This window comes from Maniola hyperantus, chromosome 26 (assembly GCF_902806685.2).
Source record: "Maniola hyperantus chromosome 26, iAphHyp1.2, whole genome shotgun sequence".
NCBI classification, from domain to species: Eukaryota; Metazoa; Arthropoda; class Insecta; order Lepidoptera; family Nymphalidae; genus Maniola; species Maniola hyperantus.
Window position 1 is genome coordinate 3,051,152 of NC_048561.1, and position 25,959 is coordinate 3,077,110.

At 39.0% G+C, this 25,959-nt stretch overlaps 4 protein-coding genes across 5 annotated transcripts in view; 2 read left to right on the forward strand and 2 right to left on the reverse strand.

Annotated features, from left to right (window-relative positions):
- The window catches only part of LOC117994418 (uncharacterized), a 16,238-nt gene extending 3,111 nt beyond the window's left edge, over positions 1–13,127 (reverse strand). The window contains exons 1-14 of the mRNA XM_069507524.1: positions 13,054–13,127; positions 12,853–12,936; positions 12,397–12,610; positions 11,102–11,275; positions 10,861–10,953; positions 10,328–10,423; positions 8,582–8,732; positions 4,971–5,185; positions 4,085–4,260; positions 3,696–3,801; positions 2,762–2,854; positions 1,605–1,705; positions 1,164–1,292; positions 67–202 (exon numbers count right to left, since the gene is read on the reverse strand). Coding sequence (XP_069363625.1) covers positions 67–202; positions 1,164–1,292; positions 1,605–1,705; positions 2,762–2,854; positions 3,696–3,801; positions 4,085–4,260; positions 4,971–5,185; positions 8,582–8,732; positions 10,328–10,423; positions 10,861–10,953; positions 11,102–11,275; positions 12,397–12,610; positions 12,853–12,887 — 1,719 coding nt within the window. The 5' untranslated portion in view covers positions 12,888–12,936; positions 13,054–13,127. The remainder of the gene's footprint in view (positions 1–66; positions 203–1,163; positions 1,293–1,604; positions 1,706–2,761; positions 2,855–3,695; positions 3,802–4,084; positions 4,261–4,970; positions 5,186–8,581; positions 8,733–10,327; positions 10,424–10,860; positions 10,954–11,101; positions 11,276–12,396; positions 12,611–12,852; positions 12,937–13,053) is intronic.
- A 501-nt stretch (positions 13,128–13,628) lies between these two features.
- Positions 13,629–15,468, forward strand: LOC138404194 (uncharacterized). The gene is made up of 3 exons (XM_069507608.1): positions 13,629–13,828; positions 14,668–14,795; positions 15,320–15,468. Exons 1-3 carry the CDS (start codon positions 13,769–13,771, stop codon positions 15,423–15,425), a joined length of 294 nt encoding a protein of 97 aa, XP_069363709.1. The 5' UTR covers positions 13,629–13,768; the 3' UTR covers positions 15,426–15,468.
- Positions 15,469–16,263: 795 nt separating this feature from the next.
- On the reverse strand, positions 16,264–25,078 carry LOC138404192 (uncharacterized). The gene is made up of 4 exons (XM_069507606.1): positions 24,949–25,078; positions 24,185–24,285; positions 23,623–23,755; positions 16,264–16,399 (listed from the first exon to the last, which is right to left on the reverse strand). The coding sequence occupies exons 1-4, from the start codon at positions 24,966–24,968 to the stop codon at positions 16,267–16,269; spliced, it is 387 nt and encodes a 128-aa protein (XP_069363707.1). The 5' UTR covers positions 24,969–25,078; the 3' UTR covers positions 16,264–16,266.
- On the forward strand, positions 20,572–23,466 carry LOC117994089 (uncharacterized). 2 transcript variants are annotated; one of them, XM_069507547.1, is made up of 2 exons: positions 20,572–20,800; positions 21,506–23,466. In XM_069507547.1, the coding sequence occupies exons 1-2, from the start codon at positions 20,671–20,673 to the stop codon at positions 22,702–22,704; spliced, it is 1,329 nt and encodes a 442-aa protein (XP_069363648.1). In that variant the 5' UTR covers positions 20,572–20,670; the 3' UTR covers positions 22,705–23,466. The 2 variants fall into 2 exon arrangements, with proteins under 2 accessions (XP_069363648.1, XP_034837859.2); XM_034981968.2 differs by having other exon boundaries at positions 20,576–20,740; positions 21,506–23,458.
- Positions 25,079–25,959: the final 881 nt, after the last annotated feature.

Here is a 25,959-nt window from a genome sequence, read left to right on the forward strand (position 1 = left end):
GAACGTAACTTACTACAAATGTATGCTTACTTCTTAAAATGTATGCAGTATAAATACAGTACTAACCTCGGGCTCTCCAAGTAAAGTGTTGGCTAGATAGGGCGCCTTCAGCACCGCCCTCCAGTACAGCTTCTCTAAAGGCCTGTTCACACACCAGCCCGCGCACCGCACGTCTAGAGACCGCCAGTATGACACCTCGCTCCTGAAAACCCAGTACAGTTCTTGCAATTCACGAAGACGAGTGACCTTTACGAAGTGTGCGTGCATGTCGGACCAATCAGTCGCGTGCAAGCGCTAACAAACGCACACATTTAGTGTACCTTACTTATACCGATACGACTTAAACATAAGCATGAGTCACTCGCCTTCGTGAAATGCAAAAACTATACTACTTGTATTACTAAACCGTTGACTACAAAAAATAGTAGATTGTACATCAAGGGCATAAAACAAGCTATTTTATCGGAGACGTTTATCTACCCGAGCCGAAGCCGAGGGGGGATTTTTATATGAAGCAGTTTATATGCTTTTATTAAGGGACTTTTATATGAAGCAGTTTATATGATTTTACTAGGGGACTTTTATATGAAGCAGTTTATATGCTTTTACTAGAGGACTTTTATATGAAGCAGTTTACATGCTTTTCCTAGAGTACTTTTATATGAAGCAGTTTATATGCTTTTACTACGGGACTTTTATATGAAGCAGTTTATATGCTTTTACTAGGGGACTTTTATATGAAGCAGTTTATATGCTTTTACTAGAGGACTTTTATATGAAGCAATTTACATGCTTTTCCTAGGGTACTTTTATATGAAGCAGTTTATATGCTTTTACTAGGGGACTTTTATATGAAGCGGTTTATATGCTTTTACTAGGGGACTTTTATATGAAGCAGTTTATATGCTTTTACTAGGGGACTTTTATATGAAGCAGTTTATATGCTTTTACTAGAGGACTTTTATATGAAGCAGTTTACATGCTTTTCCTAGGGTACTTTTATATGAAGCAGTTTATATGCTTTTACTACGGGACTTTTGAAGCATGATCTGCTTCATATAAAATGTTCGTGATGTTTTGAGTGTCTCGTCCACGCCTCGTAAGTAGCACGGACCGCGGCCGCCACGTGTTGGCATAGATCATCCCTAAAGCTGTACACTCACGGGCTAACAATGTCCTTGTGCAGTAGAACAGCGCTGACTGAGCACCACCTGGCAGACCAGCGCCACAGCAGGGAATGTACCAGGTCCGCAGCGCGCAGTACACCGTGGGTGGCCAGCTTATCGCCAAACCTGCAACAACCACGTAATAAATAAATAAAATCTAAATATATAAAAGGAAAAGGTGACTGACTGACTGATAGGCATCCGCTAAGAAATCCGCTGGATAGCGGCGGCGCAAGACACAGGCAGGCGCGGCGTGTGGAAGTCTCTACACTACAAGAGACCTATAGTACACGACAGGTCGAAATGACGTCATTTCGATGTTAATGAGACATAGTTCCAGCGCAATAGCAATTTGCGGCATCTTATACTCAAATTGTGGTGTGTTTTTTTAACTTGCTTTACGGCTCTGGGTTGTAGCGGTTTAGAAGGTGATCGTACCTTGGATTGCTGGGTCCGTTCTCCGCGTCATAGTTCTGAGCGCTGAAGCAATATGGCCGGTAGCTGATAGCTCCCACTATCTGAGGGTCCTTGTAACGAATCTGCAATACGAAAAATAAGTAATAAATGATGAGTATTAAAAAAAAACTTTCATAAAAGCAACTTTTTTCTATTTAAATAGATTATAGTTAAGTACTTTTGTGTGTTAAGTTATTTTTTTTAGAATGTAATTAGCATTTAATAACTTTGCATGTACACGTTTTGGTTTAGTCTGTTTAAAATGAAATATAAATAAAATAAAGTTAGTAAGAAATACATATATAAAAGGACAGGGTAACTAACTGACTGACTGATCTATCAACGCGCAGCTCAAACTACTATAGTCCGCGACAGGTCAAGTTGGCAATCGGGGCAATTATTTTCTGCCGCGTACTGTAAGTGGAGACGATTCAAACATGATATATCGAAGAAGCCATACTACTGATGGGCGATTGTGAATGACATTATTCGAATAATTCGATTGTTGAAGTCATTCAAATAATTCGAATAACTTATCAAACCATTCGAATTTAAAGAAAAAAGAAAAATATATAAGAACTAGATGATGCCCGCGACTTCGTCCGCGTGGATTTAGCTTTTTGAAAATCCTGTGGGAACTCTTAAATTTTCCGGGATAAAAAGTAGCCTATGTCGTTCCCCGGGATGTAAGCTATCTCTGTACAAAATTTCGTCAAAATCGGTTGAGCCGTGAAAAGCTAGCAGACAGACAGACACACTTTCACATTTATAATATTAGTATGGATGTATTGCGCCGTCTCATTCGCTCCAATTCAAATTTCATTACTACTAGTTTACAAATTCGAATATACATAACTTCATCTAAAAGTAAACTCTATGTTCTGAGAAATATAGCCCAATTTGGATGACAAATTAAATGAATGAATGGCTATCAATTAAAAGTCGACTTTATTGTACGAGAAAACAGCCCAATCTAGTATGACAAAGTAAATGAATGAAATTAGCGGTTTTATTCGAATTTGCGAACTAGCCGTCGATTGTTTCTTTATTCGATTGTCATTATTATTAGTAGTAACAAACCATTCGATTGTTGGAACTATGTAGTAACAATCGCCCATCAGTAAGCCATACAATCATACCTGATATAGTGTGAAAGGATTGAACGTAGTGACGACCGCTTGCTTGTAGAGCGCTGGATTCGACGAAAACGTTTTGAGGATCCCATTTACTACCTAAAATAGAAATAAAATACAATTTATATTTTTTTAAATCCATTTTCATACTAATATTACGGGATACGGCTGTATAGCCGTATGGCTATTAGATTAAGATCCTTGTATGTTTTTATTATGTTTACTTGTGTTATTGTTGCGTGCAATAAAGTATAAATAAATAAATCTAAATATATAAAACGGAAAGGTGACTGACTGACTGACTGATCTATCAACTCACAGCTTAAACTACTGGACAGATTGACCTGAAATTAGGCATGCAGATTGCAGATAGCTATTATGACGTAGGCATCCGCTAAGAAAGGATTTTTGAAAATTCAACCCCTCCTAAGGGGGTCAAATAGGGGTTTGAAGTTTGTGTAGTCCACGCGGACGAAGCCGCGAGCGTAAGCTAGTAATAAATATAAATAATATAAATAAATGCGAAAGTGTGTCTGTCTGTCTGTCTGCTAGCTTTTCCCGGCCCAACAGTTTAACCGATTTTGATGAAATTTGGTACAGAGTTAACTTACGTCGCGTGGAAGGACTACTTTTGGTCCCGGAAAATCCCACGGGATTTTTAAAAACCTAAATCCACACGGGCATCCTAGATTTCATGAAGACCGGGAGTCGCAGCAGAAGCAGCTGAAAACTTGTGTGACTGCTGACCGACTGATCTATCAACGCACAGCTCAAACTACTGAACGGATTGGGCTGAAATTCGGCATGCTATTATGACGTTACTAAGAAAGGATTTTTGAAAATTCAACCCCTACAGGAGTGAAATAGAGGTTCGAAACTTGTGTAGTCCACGCGGACGTAGTTGCGAGCATAAGCTAGTTTTATATATACAGATGATCACCTGTTTGTCATCCCCCTTGACGTCAATGATAATTTTGACGTTTCTGGGCAGCAGGTATTCCAGTGCCTCCGACAGAAGGCAAAGATGCACCTCCTTGTATAGATGCCTGAAAAACACATCACTATCCTTATTATAAATGCGAAAGTGTGTTTGTTGGTTTATTGGTTTGTTAGTTTGTCCTTCAATCACGTCGCAACAGAGCAACGGATCGACGTGATTTTTTGCATAGGTACAGTTAAGGACTTGGAGAGTGACATAGGCTACTTTTTATCCCAGGAAATCAAAGTTCCCACCGGATTTTTAAAAAGCCTAAATCGACGCGGATGAAGTCGCGGAAATCATCTAGTTATATCACGTCAAATGATCTGATTGCACATTTGGAAGTTTACCTGTTGGGATGTGTGGCGCCGACGTCGATGCATCTGACGCTGTCCCAGTCCGCGTCGCGGATGTCGGTGCTGACGCCGCTCAGCCGCTGCAGGCCGGCGTCGTGCAGCAGCACCAGCTGGCCGTCTTTTGACGTCCTCACGTCCAACTCTACGAAGTTGCATTCATTTTCTACACACTGGAAGAAAACATTGTTAGCCTGTTACGTATAGCATCATAATGAACCTATCGCTAGTAGAGTGCACGGGCGTGGCAGAACAACGCGAGTGCCATTTGGGTTCCCCAACCTTTTTCATGAAGCCCTCGGCAACCTGAGTGGTCTACTGGGCTTCTGGAGCGAGCTCGGATGGTTAAAGTGAAAACTTCACGCCCTGCTGAAGTTTTCACTCCAGGCATCCAAGCTCACTCCAGAAGCCCAGTGGACCGTTATTTGTTTGACTGTTACTTGTTGGACACTTTCTATACTGACTATACAGTTAAATTACATAGCCTGAGATGCAGATTGCAGATACTTGGCATTTTTATTATTAGTGGAACAAATTAGAACGAATTCGACTATGTTATTATATTATTGACTGACATTGTATATCATTGACACAATATTATATGTACCTATTTATTAGCTTTATGAAAAATGCACAACCTATGTTGTCAAAAAATTTGTATGTCAGGGTTTCCTGACTGGATATGTTGGCTTAACTCTATTGTATACACCTTGTCTTCCCATATTCATACAAGTAAATTACTTCATTTCATTTCATTTCAAGTGGCATTTGTTTGTATGATTTTTCAACAATAAATGCCAGTCAGCACAATGGTATGGCAAGCATACCTCTGCCAGATATGCCATCTACACTTACAAGCATGAGTATTTAAGAGTTCACTCACGTATTTAAAGGCCTCCAAAGTGTTTTCCGGGGCGTCCAAACCAGCGCCCCTGTGTGCTATACATTTAACTATTTTATCCGGGTACAGCGAGCTCTCCTTCGACCCGGGCACAGGGCCGAATATACTCTCCACATTCTGTTGATCTGGCTTCTTTAAGCGTGTAATATAATATGCTGCAACGCCAACCAACGCCACATCGAGTCCAAGAGGTAACACTGTATGTAAAGCACAAATAAACGTAAATAAAAACGCTATTACGTAATAAACACTGTTGAATGCGATAGATAATACCGCTAAAAACATGTTTCGCGTCTTTCGTTTGGAGATTTCGTGTTATTTATGTTATGATTTTCATAAACAAATAATAAATTATTAATTATTGCATTTCGATTCGAACATTTCGAAGGCGCGGCTCGCGGCTTTGATTATGACAGATGGTTGACAGATGGTTATTGATTAGTGCTGAATATTGAAGTGAAATATTATCCAGAATCGACGATTCGGTTGGCTTACTAACATCGATATTTCGTACATTAAAAAAAAGTGCTCAACTTTTTTTTTAACCAAGAATATATAAGACATCTTAAACTTGACCACTGAGATTGTGATAATATAGTATGCTTTTTTTTAAAATAAATAGTTAATTAGTTAGTTATCAAATATTTACAGTGTCGTAATATTTATATTTATTATGTAAGTAATGGGTTGTGGAATTTAATTAAAAGACAATTACACAGAATTAGATAAAATCATATATTTAATCATTTAGTCTACGCATAATAAATAAGTATAGGTAGGTACATATATGTATATATTTTAATACAATATTTTATAGATACATTTTTCTAGATTGCATACGATTTTACCTAATAAAATACCAACATAATTATTTTCAATAATAACTACCTACCTACCATCTCTGGCACTTCGTGTAGTTTTTTGAGTAGGTGTAACTAAAGTGGAATGGGCACACTCAAAACTGTCAAACATGTACATTGTACATATGTATATTTTGATAATATGAGTATTTATATAGAGCAAAATAGGTAGGTATATACTTTTACTACATATGTATGCTTACTACAGTATAACAATAATCTAAGTAGCTAAGGTTCGGCATCGTCCATAATACCAAGTCACAATACAAGAAACGAAATATCTGATGATGAAGAGTATCGTCTCCACCACCGTGAGCACGCTGGCACCGACGAAGAGAGCTGTGGTGCCACCCAGCGAAGCTGTTGGAACGAAAAATATTGAAATAGCAGTCAAAAATAGAGACTTCCAAAGAGCCCCTACATTATACGAAGTCTCCACACCACACAAATAAATCATTAGGAACCAATCAAAACGTGGCCATCGATGTCCAGTCGAAACTAATATCAAAACACAAGAAAAACGTTTTAAATTGAAAAAAATATTGAAGTCCGAAGTCCAATAAGTCTGATAGCATATTACGGTATTCACTAAAGATGGGCGTTATTGGCTATTTACGGCAACGGGTAATCAACAGTTACTTAGTTTCAATACCGATATTGTTAACCGTTGCCGAATATCGGTATCAGAGTTGTGTTTCAACTAATTAAATATGCGCAACGCGCAGCGGTTTCCGTAGTAGTAACTAAGCTAGCTGCCGTATCAATACCGTCTGTATAGCTAGCGCGCGCATATTCACTAAAATAAAACCAATTTTACTTTCATGAATATCGTGAAGTAATCACAAACTTAAGTTCATAGCAGTAAAGTTTAATTTGATCATTGACATAGGTCAAACTATAGTGGACGCCTGCACGAATAGTTTGCCACAGTCCAGTTAACCAAAAACATTTCATAAAGATTGATAAACCAAAGAGGACCTTATCTCTATTACTCTAAGGCTAACTGTATTTAGAATGATAGATCAAAGTGTAATGGACAAGTACTTGTACAGTTAAGCCTTAGCGTAATAGAGATAAGGTCGGCTTTGGTTTACCAAGTTCTTAGTTACTAAGCCGGTAGCCAATAACCGCTCCTTCTCAGCTTTCAGTGAAAGAAAGAAAGAGAAGGCATAATTATTGCGTTTCTAGTTACCCAAAAACCAAACAATGCATTGTCGGTTGCCAGTTGGCAGTGTTGCGTTGTCACGTGGTTCGTCATAGATGATAACTGAAAACCGTTGCTAGCTACGACAATAACGCTATGGTACGCTATAGGCACGGCAGCGGTTTTCAGTTAAGTTAAGCTATAGCGGACACATGTCTAGTATTCACTGCTTGTGCCGAGCACACCAAATAAATGCCGAGCGTGCTTATGACATTTTTTTTTTCATTTTTTAAGCGTTTCCAGTGCAGGCAGCTCGAGTTATTGACGCCATTCACAAACAGTTAAAAATACATTGGGTTAACGATTAGCCCATGCAATGCTTGTAGTGAGGAGTGCGTGCTCTAATGTGCAATCAGTATAAAAGTAAAACCAAAATACGAAATGTCACAAAGTGCAAAATCAAAACGCATCCAAGGAAACGTACAGAAAAGGTCGTCAAGGCTGAAAATGACGTCACGATGCAGTCGAAACTTGGGCGGCATCAGCGTGAACTTGACTGTCGCCTCTGATGACTCCTCAGACGTCTCATTCATGTTAACGTAAAAAAAACAAGGTTTCAAAAACTTTACTAAATTCCTTTTCTAAACAACCAGAAGTTATAGTGGATACAAAGTTCATGCGAAATTGTAAGTTCAAATACAAATAAATACCTTTGAATCGAAAAACGATTTCAAATTACACTCATCGATATGATAATCGTATGAATCGATTATCGAATTGGTAACCTGCACGATTTGGAACGTCACTTACACCAGCAAGAGCCGGCGAGTTTAGTAGTTTATCTGTGGTTCAGAGTTCAGAGTTCAGACCTTGTATATTATAGTCTAAGGTTCAGACCATAAGACTTCCACAGTGCGACAAGATTCTCTTGGCACTTCAAAGACATTGACAGGGGGGCGCTGTTGCAGAACAAAGGCTTTTAATATTCAAACAATAACAAAGGGGACACTTGACGGCAACTTTAGTTCCGATTTTCACCACACGCCAAGATAAAGGTAGCCTTGTCGCACTGTAGACCTGTATGTCTACAGTCAGGACCACATTTGGACGGAGGACTATCACACACAAGCATCCCCAATCAATGATCATCTCCGAGTTCATCCATTAAAATAAGTAGGTACCTATATAGTTAATTATCCCGCACCAGGTTAGCGCGGGGGCTGAGCGGGTGTGCGGGGCGTCTCCACTCAAGGTTGCTATCTCGACCCGTCGCGTACTAGTTACTATTTACTATACAGACTATATTTCATGATTTTAGATTAACGGGAAGTAGGTACCTACCTTAAAGGTTTTCTTGACAGACACGACGGACAGACGGATGGACGGAGACAGATAGAGAAACAGACAACTTTTCCCCTAATGTCTGCTATAAGACCTACCCTACCTACCTACCTTTCATGATTCTAGAAATACCGAACGGGCGCCTTCCCGCGTTTCGGCCCATAATATAACCACGAGGTTGATGGGGCCATGGGAGGTGGTAGGTTATCCCTAAATAGTTAATATTATGCAATAAGCAACATCCTTACCGAACAATGACCTTTTTTGTGTGTGAATAATAATTGAGCTCTTCGCATTGGGGCATACAGGGGCAGTTGGCGAGGTTCTTTGGCAGATTGACCAGTATCTCCACGTTCCTTCCGATACACGCCATGCCGTGCGCGTCGCACACATCGCCATCTTGGGATATCACGTTAACATAAAATGGCAGACGGAAAAATCTAAAACGAAACTTTTTAACACAAAATAATACTAAGTAATTAGGTATAAATTAACTTTTGTAATGAAATGTGGAATTATCGAAATTATTTCAGGATTTTTTAAATGTTACAATGACAGTTTGGTTGTGTAAAACAACTGTCATTTACCTATTAAAAAGTTACAAAGTATCATAAAAATATTTCAGACAGTTTTAAAAATAGTTCGTAAAAAAGTTTTTACTTATTATGAAATTGAATAAAGCCAAAAAAACTAGGTACTGAATTATGATTTACGAAGAAATAAGCTATGCGTAGAATACCTAAGTGTAAATAAGTAGGTACCAAGAGTAGACTCTACTGGCGGAATACTGCAAAGTCAATTTTCAATAGCTTTGCCATGAGAATCCTATATGGCTCTAAGTAGCTTTGTTTACAATCATCAAATAGACTACCTACCGGTTGCGCAGATAAATAAGATTTTGTAATCACTCTAATTGAAAATCATCATTTTTATCATATACCTACTTACTTCTCAAAAATATGATTTTCTCTCCTCTAATATCCTAAAGCTAAATGTCCTTTGCACCACTTTGGTTGCCTTGGACGAGATCTCTAGGTCGCTACCTAGCGATACTGCTGTCAAATTGTACCTGCCTATATTTTTGTTTTGCTTTGTATATTGTGTTTTTCTGTACTCATTTTTGTGTTGTACAATAAAAGTATATTCATTCATTCATTATTTAAGGATCTTTAAGATTCTTACCGCCTTTCACATGAAAATATGGCCGACATCCACAAAACATAATCGCCATACGAGTTCGACAGTGCATTTGACACAGCCCAAAACTATACGCCTATAATAAACATACACAAATTATGAACTAGAAAATCATCATCATATTAAATCGATAGACGTCCATGGCTGGGCATAGATCTCTTGACTTGGACTTCACTTGCCACGGTCTTGCACCGCTCGAATACAGCGGTTCCCTGCAACTCGTTTGATGTTGTCTGTCGACCAATAGTCGACGCATTTTAAACTGAGTCGTCGAGTTATCTGTCTGTTTCGCTCGCACTTACAGGTCGTAGGTAAGCGTGCGAGCGAAACAGACAGATAACTCGACGACTCAGTTTTAAATGCGTCGACTATAGTAAGGGGAATCCAGCACTACGCTTTCCAGTGCGATGTCGCCATTCTAGCACCTTGGGACCCCAATTGTCTATCTGTTTTTCGAACTATATATGGAGTGATCATTGCCACTTCAGCTTTGCAATCCACTGTTACCACTACAATCAAAGCTAGGTACTATATCTTTTAGATTTCCTATTTGTAACTGTAAGGTTATTACCTATATATATTAGAAACTAGCTGCCCTGGCGAACTTCGTACCGCCTAACAGTCGATTCGTTTTCAGGATTTAAAAAAAAAATCTCTCCGTAAGAACCATAACCGTGCTTCAAGGAATATTATGAAAAAAGAATTAATGAAATCGGTTCAGCTGTTCTCGAGATTTGCGATCAGCAACACATTTAGCGATTCATTTTTACATATAGAGATATTTCAAGTAAGTATACCTTTATTGAGCTACCAAGCCATTCGTCAGGGTATCTGCATCGACGCTGTTCGGACCTCAAGCTTTTTATCCTGTTAGCAGCTTCTATCTCTACCACCTGCAATAAATCATAGACTCTAGAATCCATACTAATATTATGATTAATGCGAAAGTGTATCTGTCAGTCTGTCTATGTATCTGTCTGTCTGCAAGCCTTTCACGGCCCATCCGTTCAACCGATTTTGACGAAATTTGCTACAGAGATAGGTGAAAGACATAAGCTACTTTTTATCCCGGAAATTCAAAGAGTTCCCACACGATATTTTAAAAACCTAAATCCAAACGGATGAATCACCGCGGGTATCATCTACTCTAGAATGTTTAATGATTTGTCGTAGCGCGAACTGTCGTAACGTGAAATTCATCTTGATGAATCTCAAATTATCGAGGACCTAGTAGTACCAAAGTCGGCTCCGTATTTGAGTAAGAAGGTACCTACGTCGAGAGTATGCAGAGTTTCAAGAAGGTTGTGACTTTGAAGATTTACCAAGATACCTTAAAATCCGTAACCAGCTCCTCGTCAGGTCTAACTTCTCCCGTGGGATTGGATATCGCTGTCGCTATATCGAAAGGCGAATGTATAAAATACTGCAAAAAACAAATTTTTTAAGTACTGGATACACTGACATATCATATACCTAGCCAACTCTGTCATACGTGTTTTATTCTATAAAATTGTTAAAAATAATGAGGCTCACTTCGCTTGTAGGTACTTTCTATTTATTTATAGACTTACCCTTACACCATTTTCCATAGTGTTTATCCTCACAAAGCATGCCTCGCTGTGGTAGTGACACTTCATCAGCTCTTGGTTCCTCCACGCTCTGTCATCCACAATTTGATACTTGGCGTATTCTGAATTGAAAGTTTGACAGAGACCTTCTTCTGTCATTACTGGCATCCACTGCACCTAATAAAACCAATTTTATTTTATTTATTTCCACACAAAAAAAAACACAATATTGGTTTCTTCGGTGCTTGGCGGCTTGTCTGACTGACACTGCACATTCCTCTGTCGTTAATACTTAGTCTAATATTCTAGGTAGGTATGTGCATATTATGAACATAATGTAGGTACCTAGTTTTAAAATAAAATATTTACGCGTAAACAAGCTTCAATTTCTGCATACGAGTTGGACCTCGCCACGCCATAACGCACTATGCCACACAGCATCGATCTCGATAAAATGATTTGACGGTATAAAAGTCATTCTCCCGAGACCAACGCAATGCAACTAAAACGTAAAACGTAACGTCAATAGACGTTCCTACATGTAGCACAATTCGCGTATCTTAGGAGAGACATTGAAATATCTTTAGCTTAAAATAAATGTCACTTATGCGGTATGCCTAAAGCAGAGAGCTATAATTATAACTCAATTTCATCGCTCTTCTTTGATGAAAGTTTGCCTGTGCCCACCAGAGGGGTTATTACAGGCATAATTTCGAAGCTTTTTTTTTATCTAAGACATTAATTAGTCATACATAATAACGATGATGCTTTCATTTTTTTACGAGTGCACTAGCACATGCTCGCGACTTCATCCGCGTGAACTACCTACATACATTTCAAACCCCTATTTTACCTTAGGGGTTGAATTTTCAAAGATCCTTTCTTATTGGATGTTTATGTCATAATAGCTATCTGCATGCTAAATATCAGCCTAATTTGTCCAGCAGTTTGAGCTGTGCGTTGATAGATCAGTCAATCAATCAGTCAGCTTTTCCTTTTGTATATGTATAAGATTTGCAGCAACTTAACCTAGACTTTTTCTGGATTTTTTATCCGCATCTTGTAAATAAGGACTCCATCCGCACCCCATACGGAAACAGCTTGAAAAATGTAGACCTGATTTTGCATACTTAATAGGTATATAGGTACAGTCAGCAACAAAGCTAGGTATGCACCTGTCCATAGCCACTTGTACTGACGGGTGCAAACCTAGCTTTCTTCTTCTTATTTTGCTTTGTGGCTTTCAGTTGTGCCACACCGTTGCTGTCCCTACAATAGTTCAACAGTAAATTAGATACCTCTTTGCTCTGTGAAGTGGCTATCTTCAGCGGGAAATTCGGATGCACACTGATCGCCAGCTGCAGCAGGTCTATGTTGTTGACAGTGTCGTCACCCTGGTACTTCCAGAAGTTCTGCAGGTTGCCGCGAAACGATATCTCTCCTATGAGCTCCACGAATTCGTAGTAATATTGGTATTTCTCTGAATCTAGCTCTTCAGTTATGTTCCAAATTCTGAATTGAATAGTTACGTACTTTTTTAAAGTCAGTTTTCAAGGTAGTTATAACAAGACAGATTTATGCCTCTGAGATAAAACTGTCTTGTTTTAACTCTTAATAAAGTATGAGCAAATTCAAATGTGCTTAAGTTTTTTGTATTCTTCACTATTTTGTAGCTTTGTAGCTTTTAACTCAAATTGGCAAACCAATTTTTGGATCGCTAGCAATAGGTATATTAAGGAAAAGTAGAAACTTACTGCGAAATAACTTTCTTAGCTTTATCAGAATCCATTCTTTCCAAAAAACATGCAGTGACAGCAGGAAAAGCCGTAGACCAACCCCTATAAAAATATACAAATTAGAGCCTTAAGGGAGAATGACAAACGCACAAAACGTAGACCCCTAAAAGTATAATCTTTAAACGTAAACAGATACAACAGGGTCTGCAACGAACACACCTATAATCTCTTTGCAAAGATACTACAACGGGTTCAGAATTGTATCTAGCAAGCTGATTCAATGCACAATATACGGCTCCAGCAAATGCGCTTATTGTAAGCACTAACCAGATGATCCTGAAAAAAAAAGAAAATTTGCAAAGAGAAAAATGTTACAAAGCGGAACGAAAATTCCAATACAAAATTGTGATTAGTGATTTTAGATATAAGTAATTTTATTTAAGAAAATAACAAATTGAGAATAATTGCAAAGTACATAATAGAAACATTTTTGTAAAAAAAATTGCAATTTGCAGTGCAAAGAAAAAAAACAGACGTGAATTCAGAATATTGCAAAGTGATTTAAAAATACAGTTTCCCCCTTGACCATAAAAAATACCTATGCAAAAAAACTATTTAAAACAATTCTGGCTAAAATAAAAACAAATCACTCAAATCACTGAATCAAAAGAAGAACCGTCATAAAAATGTCATTTAAGTGAAAATTTTCAAGTGGCATGATGATTTAAATTTCCCGTTTAAATTATGTAAATACACGCGGAATTTGTGGTTCTATTAAGTAGGTAATTTTTGTGGGGAATACAAAAGTACTTCATAGAACCACGAATTCCGCGTTCACCTTTCGAAGGGATACAAGTTTGCGTTGACTGTATGCTTCAGTCCGTGTAAGCTGGTCTCTTTGCAGAATTGCGCGTACACGGAGTATACGTGGGCCATGGAAGCTCTGGCCGAGTCTATCGCGGACTTTGTGCGAGTGAGGCAGCTCAACATAGCGGTAGGTTTCTTAGTCACTTTGCGCTTTTTCGCCATTTCCGCTAGAACATTTTACATATGATTTTACACTGTTACTAGACGCGACAGGTTGATATGGCAATCGGGGTATGAGGCGGGGGAACGCCCCGCACACCCACACGTCACCAGCGCTCGCCCGCACTGGGTTAGCTCGATGGCTGTGCGGGGGCGTTCCCTCCCTGATTGACATTTCAACCTCTCCCGTACTATTTTATTTTATTTTTATTTTGTTTATATTTGTAGGTAGGTATCACGCTAAGCCTCTAAGGTCGTCATTCAGTTTCCAAAGGCGTTATTATTCTAAGGTTTTGAAATCTTGTAAAAGAGCTTCCAGGTAGGTACCTACTTACATTTTATGTAGAACGTAGAAAACTTTTTGGTAGACGTAGAGATTCATTACAAAAGATATCCTTTGATTAGCCATATCTAGGTATATAGGTAGTTTACTAATGCTATCCTATCTATGCTTTGTTAAAGTTAATAGTTTCACGTAAAAGCGTAATTTTCTTAAAAGCAGCCATTAAGTGTTATTATACTTATTTACCGTTTATATAGTACTAGGCGATGCCCGCGGCTTCGTCCACGTGGAGTTTAGTTTTTAAAAATCCCGTGGGAACTCTTTGATTTTCCGGGATAAAAAGTAGCCTATGTGTTAATCCAAGGTATAATCTATCTCCATTCCAAATTTCAGCCAATCCGTCCAGTAGTTTTCGCGTGCAAGAGTAACTAACACACACACACACTCACACACACTCACACACACACACTCACACACACACACACACACACACACAAATAATACTATGATTTTGTTTGTCACAGGTAGTAGCACTGCTGACCATGGTGTATCTGTTGTACCAGTACCGGGATATGCTGTTCACGAGCGAGGTAGAGAAGAGTCAGATACCCCGGAAACGTTCCTCCACCAGGCTGTCGCGTTCACGATCCAGGTATCCATCCACCCACTTCCCGCTACCTTCTTAAGGTCGTCAGTCCAGCGGGTTGGAGGTCGTCCCACACTGCGCTTGCTGATACGCGCTCTCCACTCCAGAACACGTCTGCTCATCGGCCATCGGTTCTGCGGCAGACGTGGCCTGCCCACAGCTGGCTAGTTCGTTGAGCTATGTCGGTCGCTCTGGTTTTTCTACGGATTTCCTCGTTACGTATTTTGTATCCCTCAGAGAGATACCTAACATAGCCCGCTCCATAGCCCGCTGAGCGGCTCTGAACTTGTGGACAAGGCCAACTGTCAGTGTCCACGTTTCAGCGCCATACGTCATCACAGGTAGGACACACTCATTAAAGACTTTCGTCTTTAGGCTTTGGGGTATCGACGAATTGAAGACCTGATGCAATTTTCCGAATGCTGCCCAACCCAGCTGTATTCTTCTGTCAGCTTCCTTGTCGAAGTTGTTTCTACCAAATAACTTAAGTATAAAGATAATATCTTAAAATTGTGTCGATTTCTGAACAGATCCTGCTCGAAGGGCCGGTCAAGGAGCAACGAAGACAAAGCCCGCAGAGGAAAAAGGGGACGCCGGTGCCCACGTTGCAATTCGTACGACTGTGATTCCTCCTGAAGGTCCACCTTCGTGCCCAGACAGACGCGTGATTCACGCAATGGAGAAGATTCCATTTTTTAGAGAATGAATTAAATAAAATTGTATTTAACAAAAATATGAAGGAGTCATTTTATTACATTGAATTATTATGTATAGGTAAGTCCCTCAAATTGCTATTGCGCTGGAACCATGGCTCATTACGAAATGACGTCATTTCAGCCGAAATAAAAATATACCATCAGCTCGAAACTTCAGTCTAGTGCTGACGTCACTAAAATGGCGGCCACGCGCATTAGCAATGTGCGGGACTTATACACCTGTATAAGTATAAAGATATAGTCTAATGTCTGTGGTAATATTGCGTCGATTTCTGAACAGGCCTTAAAGGATCCAGGGATCCAGGGCCGTAAAATAAATTTTAAAAAAAAGATTTCTGAACAGATCCTGCTCGAAGGGCCGGTCAAGAGCAGGATCCAGGGCCGTAAAATAAAGTTTAAAAAAAAAGATTTCTGAATAGATCCTGCTCGAAGGGCCGGTCAAGAGCAGGATCCAGGGCCGTAAAATAAATAAATAAAAAAAACATTTCTGAAGATCCTGCTCGAAGCACCGGTCAAGGAGCAACGAAGACAAAGCCCGCAGAGGAAAAAGGGGACGCCGGGGACGCCGGTACCTACCCACGTTGCAACTCGTACGATTGCGATTCCTCCTGAAGGTCCACCTTCGTGCCCTGACAGCCGCGCGACTCACGCAATGCAGAAGATCCCATTTTTTAGAGAATGAATTAAAAAAAATTGTATTTAACAAAAATATGAAGGAGTAATTTTATTACATTGAATTACATCATTTTTATTATGTAAATTTAGGGCTTAATTAATAAATAATCGTCGTCATCAAGTTCAAAGTAATCATCGCTTTCCACGCTCTGTTCTGGTGGCTGGCTTTTCACCTGGATGAACTGGTAAGGGCAGCATACTTCATTCACTTTGCACGGTCTGAAAGAGAAACCAAAGTTAAAAACTAATATTAAAACTTCTTTTATTCAAGTAAAATTCAAAGTCGCTCAGCGAGCTATGGAAAGGGCCATATTAGGAGTTTCCTTGAGGGATAAGATCCGAAATGAGGAGATCCGCAGGAGAACCAAGGTCACTGACATAGCCCAAACTATTAGCAAGCTGAAGTGGGCAGGTAGGTATTTATCGACCTATAATAACGCGCCTGTGTGGGGGAGCCTTAAATATTTGTATGGCGCGGAAACAAATATTATTTTGTGTGCAATTTTGGTGAGATTTATTTTCATTATGCATTGGATGTTTTGGTAGGTACTATTTAGGTACAATTTATCTACGTAACTTTTAGAATGATAATCGTAGCTATAAGCCAGGTACGAAAACACAACGGCGAACCTGACGTCAGAATGGCCGGTGTATGAGATTCTTTAATTATTATTTAATTGATCAAGGTACTAATTATCTTAATAAAGGTACTAAATAGTACAATTTAGGTACAATTATTTGGAACATATTTCATCAGTTTTCCAGGACCTCACCGGCCATCCTGACGTTCACCAGGTCATGCCTGTCGTAGAGGCAATGGCCGTTGGAGCCGGAAAGTCCTTGAGTGGAGCGTTTAAGCAAGCAGCGTAGAGTGGGACGCCCTCCAGCACGATGGACCGACTATATAAAGAGGCTGGTGGGAAGTGGCTGGATGAGGTAGGCTGAGGACCGGGTGTGGTGGCGCTCTTAAGGGAAGGCCTATGTCCAACAGTGGACATCCACAGGCTGATGATGATGATGATTCAAGTAAACTTACAAGTGCTTTTGAATCGTCAACTACAGACTACAGTACCTACACGGCAGAAAATAATATACATTTTACCTTTATTATTATTATTATTTTAAATAGACTAACCAGCTTTCGCTGATGCGTCTATATCAGAAGTGCTTTGAGTTTTCCAAATGTTTGTCCAATCTATTCTTGAACTGGTTAACAGAACTTGACATAACCACATCACATCCTTAGGCAAAAGTGAATTTAGAAGGAGATAGTGGATTTGTGGAGCATTGTCTCTGTCGTTGAGACCGACGAAACGTCATTGTAGGTAATATTGACAGAGACATCGCTCTACAAAGCCGAAATGTCATTCTGAAGACCGATGTACATTACTTTCTGCCGCATACTGTATTTCTAATTTACCACTGGTACGGAATGCCGTGCCAGTAAAATGTTGGTAAAATGATGATCCCTTATGGGCCCCTTTTTCAAGGCTGGCTAAAATATTAACATTGAGAGCCGTCATATCTGTGATTTTTAAAAAGCTAGTTTTGTCCACAGCTCTCAAATGCACTCTGAGGCTAGAACCCGGAGCTGTAAAACTAGTTTTAAAAAAACGGTGTGAAAGGAAGAAACATAGATAATATACTAATATGGGAAGGAACTAGGAAGTAGGAACCACAGAGTACATTAAATATCTATATGTTATTGGTCTGTGATTAAATATATGAACCTGTGATATGAACCAGGCCCTGTCAACTGAGGGCCATAAAAGATGCATCAGTCCATTTCTTTCGCACTTTCTATTCCTCTTTCGAAATCCACAGGACTATCTCGCTCCACTCAACACAGTATTAAAGGCACATGTACATACAGCACACTATGATATTTTTTGCTCAAATCTTATTGGTCGGTGATTAGATCCAATCGGCTTTCATTACATAGAATTTCGAAATAAAAACATGTCGGTTTTGAGAGATTTTATAACCTAACCTAAAAAACTCAATTTTTCTCCTTAATCCATTGCGAGAGTTTAAACCTTGAAGTGTGCTGCAGTTATAACAGGATATTCGTTTTATATTTCTATTTTCAGTTTTTTATGTTTTTGTTTTAATTGAGAGATATAGTGGATGTGCTCTTTAAACTTGCCTGCCTAATTTAGGCTTAGTAATAATTGTTAGTGTTTCTAAATACCTAGTATCCTTTTTATCTGATATGAGGCAGTGTAGTGTACCTAAGTGTAAAAGCACCCTACATTTACACGCCGTACTTTTTACCGACACTACTAGATGGAAAGCATGGTTGATTAACTGTACATATTTGCGTAAGTACTCCCTTAGGCAATTAAAAAATGTCAGGATTTGCGAATCCCATTTCTTACCTCGGTATATCGTAAATAATAGATTGACAAAAGATTCAATTCCCACGCTGAATTTGCATATTACACAGTCTTATAAAAACCCTGGTATAGTACATTTTAAAATTGACAAATTTCTAGAGATATCCCCTTTACAGACTGGTAAACCCCTCGATGTTAACATAGTCGATATCCCATCGACTTCACAAACAGACAAACAAAGTAGGAATGAGCAAGCTTCTGTTATTTCAAGTCCTATAGATTTAGTTAATCCCTTGCCAATTATCCCGATTCCTGACAAACAGAAGTCACCAGATTTAATTCAGCACTTCATTTTAGAGCCAACAACTTCTATTACTCATTACTCTCAACCACTGAGTCATAAATATATCATATATATGATGTCCCACATTTACTCAAATGTTTCCACAATAATTTTCAGAAGAAGGACTTGCTCATCGGGAGTCAGCGTGCTCAGTGGGACTACATCGAGAAGCTGTTTGCTGTTGATGGTGTGGCAGGTGTTGGATGGTCTACCAAATTAACAGACAAGCATGTGAAACCAAATTGATATGACAAGTTGAAGGCAAGTAACTGAACATTTGCTTTGTAACAATAGCTTTGTGATAATGTCCTTGCCATGGAAAAAATCCAATAAAACTATGGTGCGCAGACCTTAGTTATTGGTACTAAAACTTCTTGTTTTCGTGGTGTCTATGTTATCACGTTTTTGAAAGCACTGTCTCTGAAACTATGGGTTGTAGACCCTGTTGTTGGTCAATTTTAAGTTTCAGCTTACAAAAATCTCATCACGTGATCACATAGACACCATAAAAACAAGAAGTACCAATATCCAGGGTCGGCGCCCAATAGTGTCGAAGATAATTATGAGCATACTAGGTGATGCCAGCGACTGCGTGGATTTTCATTTTTCAAAATCCCGCGGGAACTCTTTGATTTTCCGGGATAAAAAGCAGCCTATATGTTAATTCAGGGTATAATCTATCTCCATTCCAAATTTCATCCAAATCCGTTCAGCTGTTTTTGTGTGATTGAGTAACAAACATCCAAACATCCACACTTTCACATCCATACTAATATTATAAATGTGAAAGTGTGTCTGTCTGTCTGTCTGCTAGCTTTTCACGGCTCAACCGTTCAACCGATTTGACTAAATTTGGTACAGAGGTAGCTTGCATCCCGGGAAAGGACATAGGCTACTTTTTATCCCGGAAAATTGAAGAGTTTCCACAGGATTCTTAAAAACCTAAATCCACGCGTACGAAGTCGCGGGCATCGGCTAGTTTATAATATTAACATGAGAATTAGGATAGTATAATTATGAGCATAAAAGATAATTTTTTGAATAAAAATTTGAATCCTAATGAATTTCCAAACTACTCATTTAAATTCTTTAATTATATTTTAAACCCAATGTCAACTTTAAATCTAAATTGCATTATCAAATTTAGTTTATTAACATAATTATCTATAAAAAAATAACTATGCATTACAGGTGAAACTTGCTGCGCAAGTCTTCAGCAGAGATGTGGCCCACAGCTTAAGAATACAGATGAACACTTATCGTCAACTACAACTGGAACATGGTTATTGTCTATTCTAAATAAAGTTTTTATATTTTGATAAATTTGATTGATTTTTTTTGAAAAACTAAATTTCTTAATAAATTATTAGTAGGATTACCGATAACTACTGAAAATCGGTAATTGATAGCAAAACCGTTAAAATCTGTAAAAAGGACATCACTAAAAAGTTACGGTTTTCCTGCTGTCACGCCATCCCTAATTTACGACAATCCGGGCATATAATTGCTATATATTATATAAAGTTAGAAAGAGATGGTCCTGTGGATTCTCATAGTAAAAACCAATAAAATGTGAGACAGACGATCACTACAACAATGACAATTTGTTATATAAATTCCTTGCCTCCCACTTCCCCTTACTACTGAAACAAACATCGTCTATGGAGTTGGTGGTCTGTATCCTATATGTTATTGGTCTGTGATATGAACTGAAGCTTTCTTCTTGCTTTTTCTATTTACTAATATTTTGGACGTGTATTTTGAATTACAAATACTGAATTTAAAATAACCCAAATATTATCCAAAGCAGAATGGCGACGCAAGAAGCTATAGATATTGTTGCCATTAATTCGGATGATGATGAATCAGATCTGGATATAGGTAACATTTTGTATTTATTTACCGTATGCTACAACCTACAACATAACAAGCCTTTTAGCAGTAAGTGAGAATTTTTACTGCTTTGCAGATTGGCAGATTTCACACAGCATTGAGAACATTTTTGGAGAACTTTCATAGTGGTCTGAGACTCAGGCATACCTACAGGCTCAGAATACAGAACTGAGAAATTCTGAGCCTACAGGCTAATATATTATTAATTACATATATGATATTTATTAATCTATTTAAGTATGTATTAAGTTTTTTATTTTAGTTGACTTTTATTTTATAGACAACACTGTTTCATGGTTGGGTCGTGACACCAGTGCTCTGCCTGAAAATCAGCACTGCAGTAGTCAAATACTGCAACATCATGCTGAGGCAGTAGCCCTTTCAGCTCAAACAAGACATCATTTTTGTTCTTAGTACTTTCGAGCTTGTATTTTGTTTCTCTTGTTTTATGAGCTGAATAAACTTTTATTTATGGATATATCCATACAAATACTACTTTCATTTTAACCGTGAAGGAAAACATCGTGAGGAAACCTGCATGCCTGAGAGTTCTCCATAATGTTATCAAAGGTGTGTGAAGTCTACCAATCAGCACATGGCCAGCGTGGTAGACTATGGCCAAAACCCTTCTCACTCTCAGTGGAGACCCGCGCTCTGTATTGAGCTGGTGATGGGTTGATCATGATGATGATGATGATAACTACTAATATTATGTATACATAATTACATATGTATGTATGCCTTTATTTCCAGACAAGCCGCTCATACAACTGTTCAAGCGTCTGATCAACAATGAAAACAAACAGAGTACAGTGTTAACTAACACTGAACTTGTTGACATACTTAACAAGGAGTTCGGCATCAACTTATGGGATATCCACGAACTGGAGGGGGAAATCTACTTAACCATTATGAAGAAATACTTAAAGGACTGGCCCCAATGGGACGAATTCGACAAAACCATCAACATTATGAAGAATAAAAACGACAAGGATGGATTAAACAAAATGTTAGAGAGCAACTATCATAATTTAATAGATTACTTGAAGGTCATGTTGGAGCGAGCACAGACGCTAGCCAAAGATACCGTCAACAAAATGATTGAAGACAAAACGATTGACGCGAAAACAAACAAACCTGACAGTAAAGATGATGACGTGGTACTAGAAATACAATGTTCGAGACAGCAACTCAATCAAGTCATCTTTAGAAGACCCCATCCAGACTTTAACGATTCAATTTTCAACGGAGCAGATTTTGAACCGACTCAAATAAAAGTTAACAGGCTACCGTTAGATGCTATACTCAATTGGTGGGATGTCAGAGTATCTATAGCACGAGGAACAACATACCTCTACGAACGAAAGACTACACACCAACTGAGCCACGTTCTCGTTAACAAGAATCTGATGTCACGATACAATCCGTTGAAAGTTCTATCTCAAGAAATCGAATTGAATCGGTTCAGCAAGTTGGAGCAATGTAACACGAGTATATTTCAGTATATCGCTTTCGTTGAGAACTTAAAGGCTAAGTACCCTACGTTGGTGCCTTTGCTTAAGTTTATTCAACGGGATATCAAGTTGTTGCCGAATAAAATAGCGTCACGGGCGAGTTATAAACGGTATACGAACAAGTATCCGTACGTACGATACTTGTATAAAGAGGTGAAGAAGCCAGATATTAATTCGAGGAAATATGACTTGCAGTTAGAAGAGACTATTGCACCACAGTATAGACTATTTCTAGGTCCGTCACAACTCTTGAATCCAACTGTTGAAGTGGAGTGCTCGGCTTGCTCGATCAAGTTTATTGGGCCGAGTTTAGTGGCAGAGATGAAGGTCCATTTTGAGGAATGTCACGCCGACGAAAAAGATTGGAAATGCACCAACTGCAATAAAATGTTTTCGATGGCGACGCTCGCGCAAAACTGGTGGACGCACAAATGCTAATATCTCTCCAGAACAAGAATCTCTGTGTCGTAATACTCATTGCTGGGGTCTTGTCCCCCTTCCTTATAATATACATAATATGCTAGCTAGTTATGTATACATAATATACATAACTAGCTTATGCCCGCGATTTCGTCCGCGTGGACTACACAAATTTCAAACCCCTATTTCACGCCATTAGGGGTTGAATTTTCAGAAATCCTTAGCGGATGTCTATGTCTATGTCTCTGTCGTTGAGACCGACAAAACGTCATACAGTGCGACAAAGCTATCTTGGCGCGTGGCGAAAAGCGGAACTAACGTTGCCGTCAAGTGTCCCCTCTGTTCTTGTTTGAATACCTATTCTAAGTCTGTTTTTCAACAGCGCCCCCCCTGTCAAAGTCATTGAAGTGCCAAGTGACGGAGACAACGTTCTACAAAGCCGAAATCTCATTCTAATGGCCGATGTACATTACTTTCTGCCGCGTACTGTACTCGAGTGTCAAAGTTACTATGAACGGACAATAGGTAGGTTAGACCAGCCATACACGGACAGCTTGAAGCAGTCAGGATGGACTGCTTCAAGCTGCGACTGCGTGTTGAATTACAGACTTCTACATACGTACATACACGAACCGCTCAAGCAGTTGCAACTGCTTCGGGCGGTTGGGCGGTCAAGCAGTCGCCAGGCATACACTGACTGCTCGAGCTGTCGACCGCTCTCGGGCAGTTAGCTCCGCCCGCGCTCCTCATTCCACGTCGCGCACGCTCACCGCCCGCATTGAAATTGCTTGAAGCTTGAAGCTGCCATCGAGCAGTTAAGCTAACTGCTCGATGGCAGCTTCATGCTGTTGACTCTGACTGCTCGAGCGGTCCGTGTATGTTGATCACTGGCTAACCGCTCGAGCAGTCAGTGTATGGCCGGCCTTAGGTACTCACTTTTTATACCATCTCGGAGCGTAGAGGGTAAAGTCTATCCCTCCAGGACCGAAGTCGCAAAACTCTCTCACGGTGCACACCCCTGTTATGTTTTTGGCTGTTTTGCATTTTATTTCAGGAACGGGAGACGTTGCTGTATAGATAAAACAAATAAGCTGCATTGTAATATGGGCCTTTGAAAGTAGTTTCGATAGCTGCAAAGTGTCGCTACTAGATGGCATTAACAGTCGCTTCGGTACTGGGTGAACATATATATCACTTTTAAACAATCTTTTTTCTATAATTTTGAAAATAGAATTAAATTGGGAATTTATAAGGTCAAAAAAGCATTATAGTGTGTTGTAGTGCAAAGTGCGCTCTATAGATCTCAGCCTAAGAATATTGCATTCACTTACATGAGAAATTTAAGAAATAAACAATAATTACTTATTATTTATCCACGAATCAACTGCGACTTTAGACAAAATAAAGTGTGTAACTTGAAATTATTACAAAGTAAGCGAGTCAGCGCCAAAACATAGATTAGGTACTTAGTTAACGAATCACTCCGCAGCAGGCTTACCGTTTTCCTTGGTTTCTATCGTAGATTTTGATATTCCAGCGTCCTGCGGCACCGCCATCCATGAAAAGGTTGCATCTCCGTAAAAAAGTACCACTAGAACACTGAAATTTATATTATTAACTTTATAGTCACATAGTCAAGCAGTGAATGGTGATAGGCTTATACTAAGGCCCTGCGTTGCGGTGCGTATTGAATCATAGTCTATGATTCATAGATGAAAGAAAGAAAGAAAAGACGTTTATTTATACAAATTGTGCTACACATCACAACTTAAAGCTAAGAGCTGGTTATTCCGGCGCTTCTTCCACCTGAGAACAAGCAAAAGAAGCGCCGGAACAAACTGTCATATTGTGTGATAGATCCTTTTATCAAACCTCTCGCTCGCACTTATAGGCCTTAAACAATTAAATACACAATACTTAGAAATTCTTTGATTAAATCACACTTATAAGCAATTAAATATCACTTGTTTTAACGGTGTAGATGTGTTTTATTTTAACGATAGGCCGATGTGTGCATTGGTAGACTTCACACATCTATAATGAGAACATTATGGAGAAATCTCAGGCATGCAGGTTTCCTCAGGATGTTTTCCTTCACCATTAAAGCAAGTGATATTTAATTTCTTAAAACGCACATAACTCAGATGAGTTAGAGGTGCGTGCCCGGGATCGAACCCCCGACCTCCGATTAGGAGGCGGACGTCCTAACCACGAGGCTATCACAGCTTCAATAAATACTTAGTTAAATAGAATAAAACTCACAAGATTCCATGTGCGTGCATCTTGCCTGTTCGATGAAACTGGACTGTGTAACTGTTTTGTTTTTAATTTCTCGCAATTAATATCACATTAATTAATTATTATTATCACCAATAACTACATATAATACATCATTTGACCTTTTATCTATGCGTTTCAAATGTGAAGACCATTCGTCATATACTACCATAAGCTCGCGACTTCGTCCGTGTGGACCACACGAATTTCAAACCCCTATTTCACCCCCTCAAAGTCGGTTGATGATGATGATTTCAGCCCTTAGGGGTTGAATTTTCAAAAACCCTTTCTTAGCCGCTACTTACGTCATAATAGCTATCCTATCTGCATGCCAAATTTCAGCCCGATCCGTCTATAGTAGTTTGAGCTGTGCGTTGATAGATCAGTCAGTCAGTCAGTCACCTTTTCCTTTTATGTTTAGAGTAGCTTATGCCCGCAACTTCGTCCGCGTGGACTATACGAATTTCAAACCCCTATTTCACCCCCTTAGGGATTGAATTTTCAAAAATCCTTTCTTAGCAGATGTCTACGTTATAATATCTTATCTGCTTGCTTTTCAGCCCGATCCGTCCAGTAGTTTGAGGTCACCTTTTCCTTTTATGTATTTAGATATTTATAACTAGCTGATACCTGCGACATCGTTCGCGACTAATTTTGGAAAACGAAATAGTAAAATACCATCAGTTTTGGTGGTCAGGTCCCCTGCAGCATCAGGATTAAGGAGTTGGAATACAAATTTTTATGAGACACAGTTTCCAATTAGGTACGCAAATCGGTTCAGAAATCTCGGAGATTTCGGTGTACCTAAATAGGTAGAAAAACACAGCTCCTCCTTTTTTGAACCTCGATTCAAAGTCAAAGTAAAATGATTTACTCAAAATAGGTAATAAATTACTCTTTTTGATAGTCAGATATTGGATTTGTAAGATATAGTGGTGATAATTATTACGCAAATGGAGGATTGAAAAAGTGGCCTTGGTTAATCCTGTACTTGTC

Coding starts and splice junctions, on each gene's coding strand:
- LOC138404192 (XM_069507606.1), bottom strand. CDS start 24,968: ATGCACGCACATGGAATCTT. Junction 24,286..24,948: donor ATGCACGCACATGGAATCTT/GTGAGTTTTATT, acceptor TATAAATTTCAG/TGTTCTAGTGGTACTTTTTT. Junction 16,400..23,622: donor GCTCCGAGATGGTATAAAAA/GTGAGTACCTAA, acceptor TTTCTCTTTCAG/ACCGTGCAAAGTGAATGAAG.
- LOC117994089 (XM_069507547.1), top strand. CDS start 20,671: ATGGCGACGCAAGAAGCTATAGATATTGTTGCCATTAATTCGGATGAT. Junction 20,801..21,505: donor ACATAACAAGCCTTTTAGCA/GTAAGTGAGAAT, acceptor CTTTATTTCCAG/ACAAGCCGCTCATACAACTG.
- LOC138404194 (XM_069507608.1), top strand. CDS start 13,769: ATGGAAGCTCTGGCCGAGTCTATCGCGGACTTTGTGCGAGTGAGGCAG. Junction 13,829..14,667: donor TGAGGCAGCTCAACATAGCG/GTAGGTTTCTTA, acceptor TGTTTGTCACAG/GTAGTAGCACTGCTGACCAT. Junction 14,796..15,319: donor CTGTCGCGTTCACGATCCAG/GTATCCATCCAC, acceptor ATTTCTGAACAG/ATCCTGCTCGAAGGGCCGGT.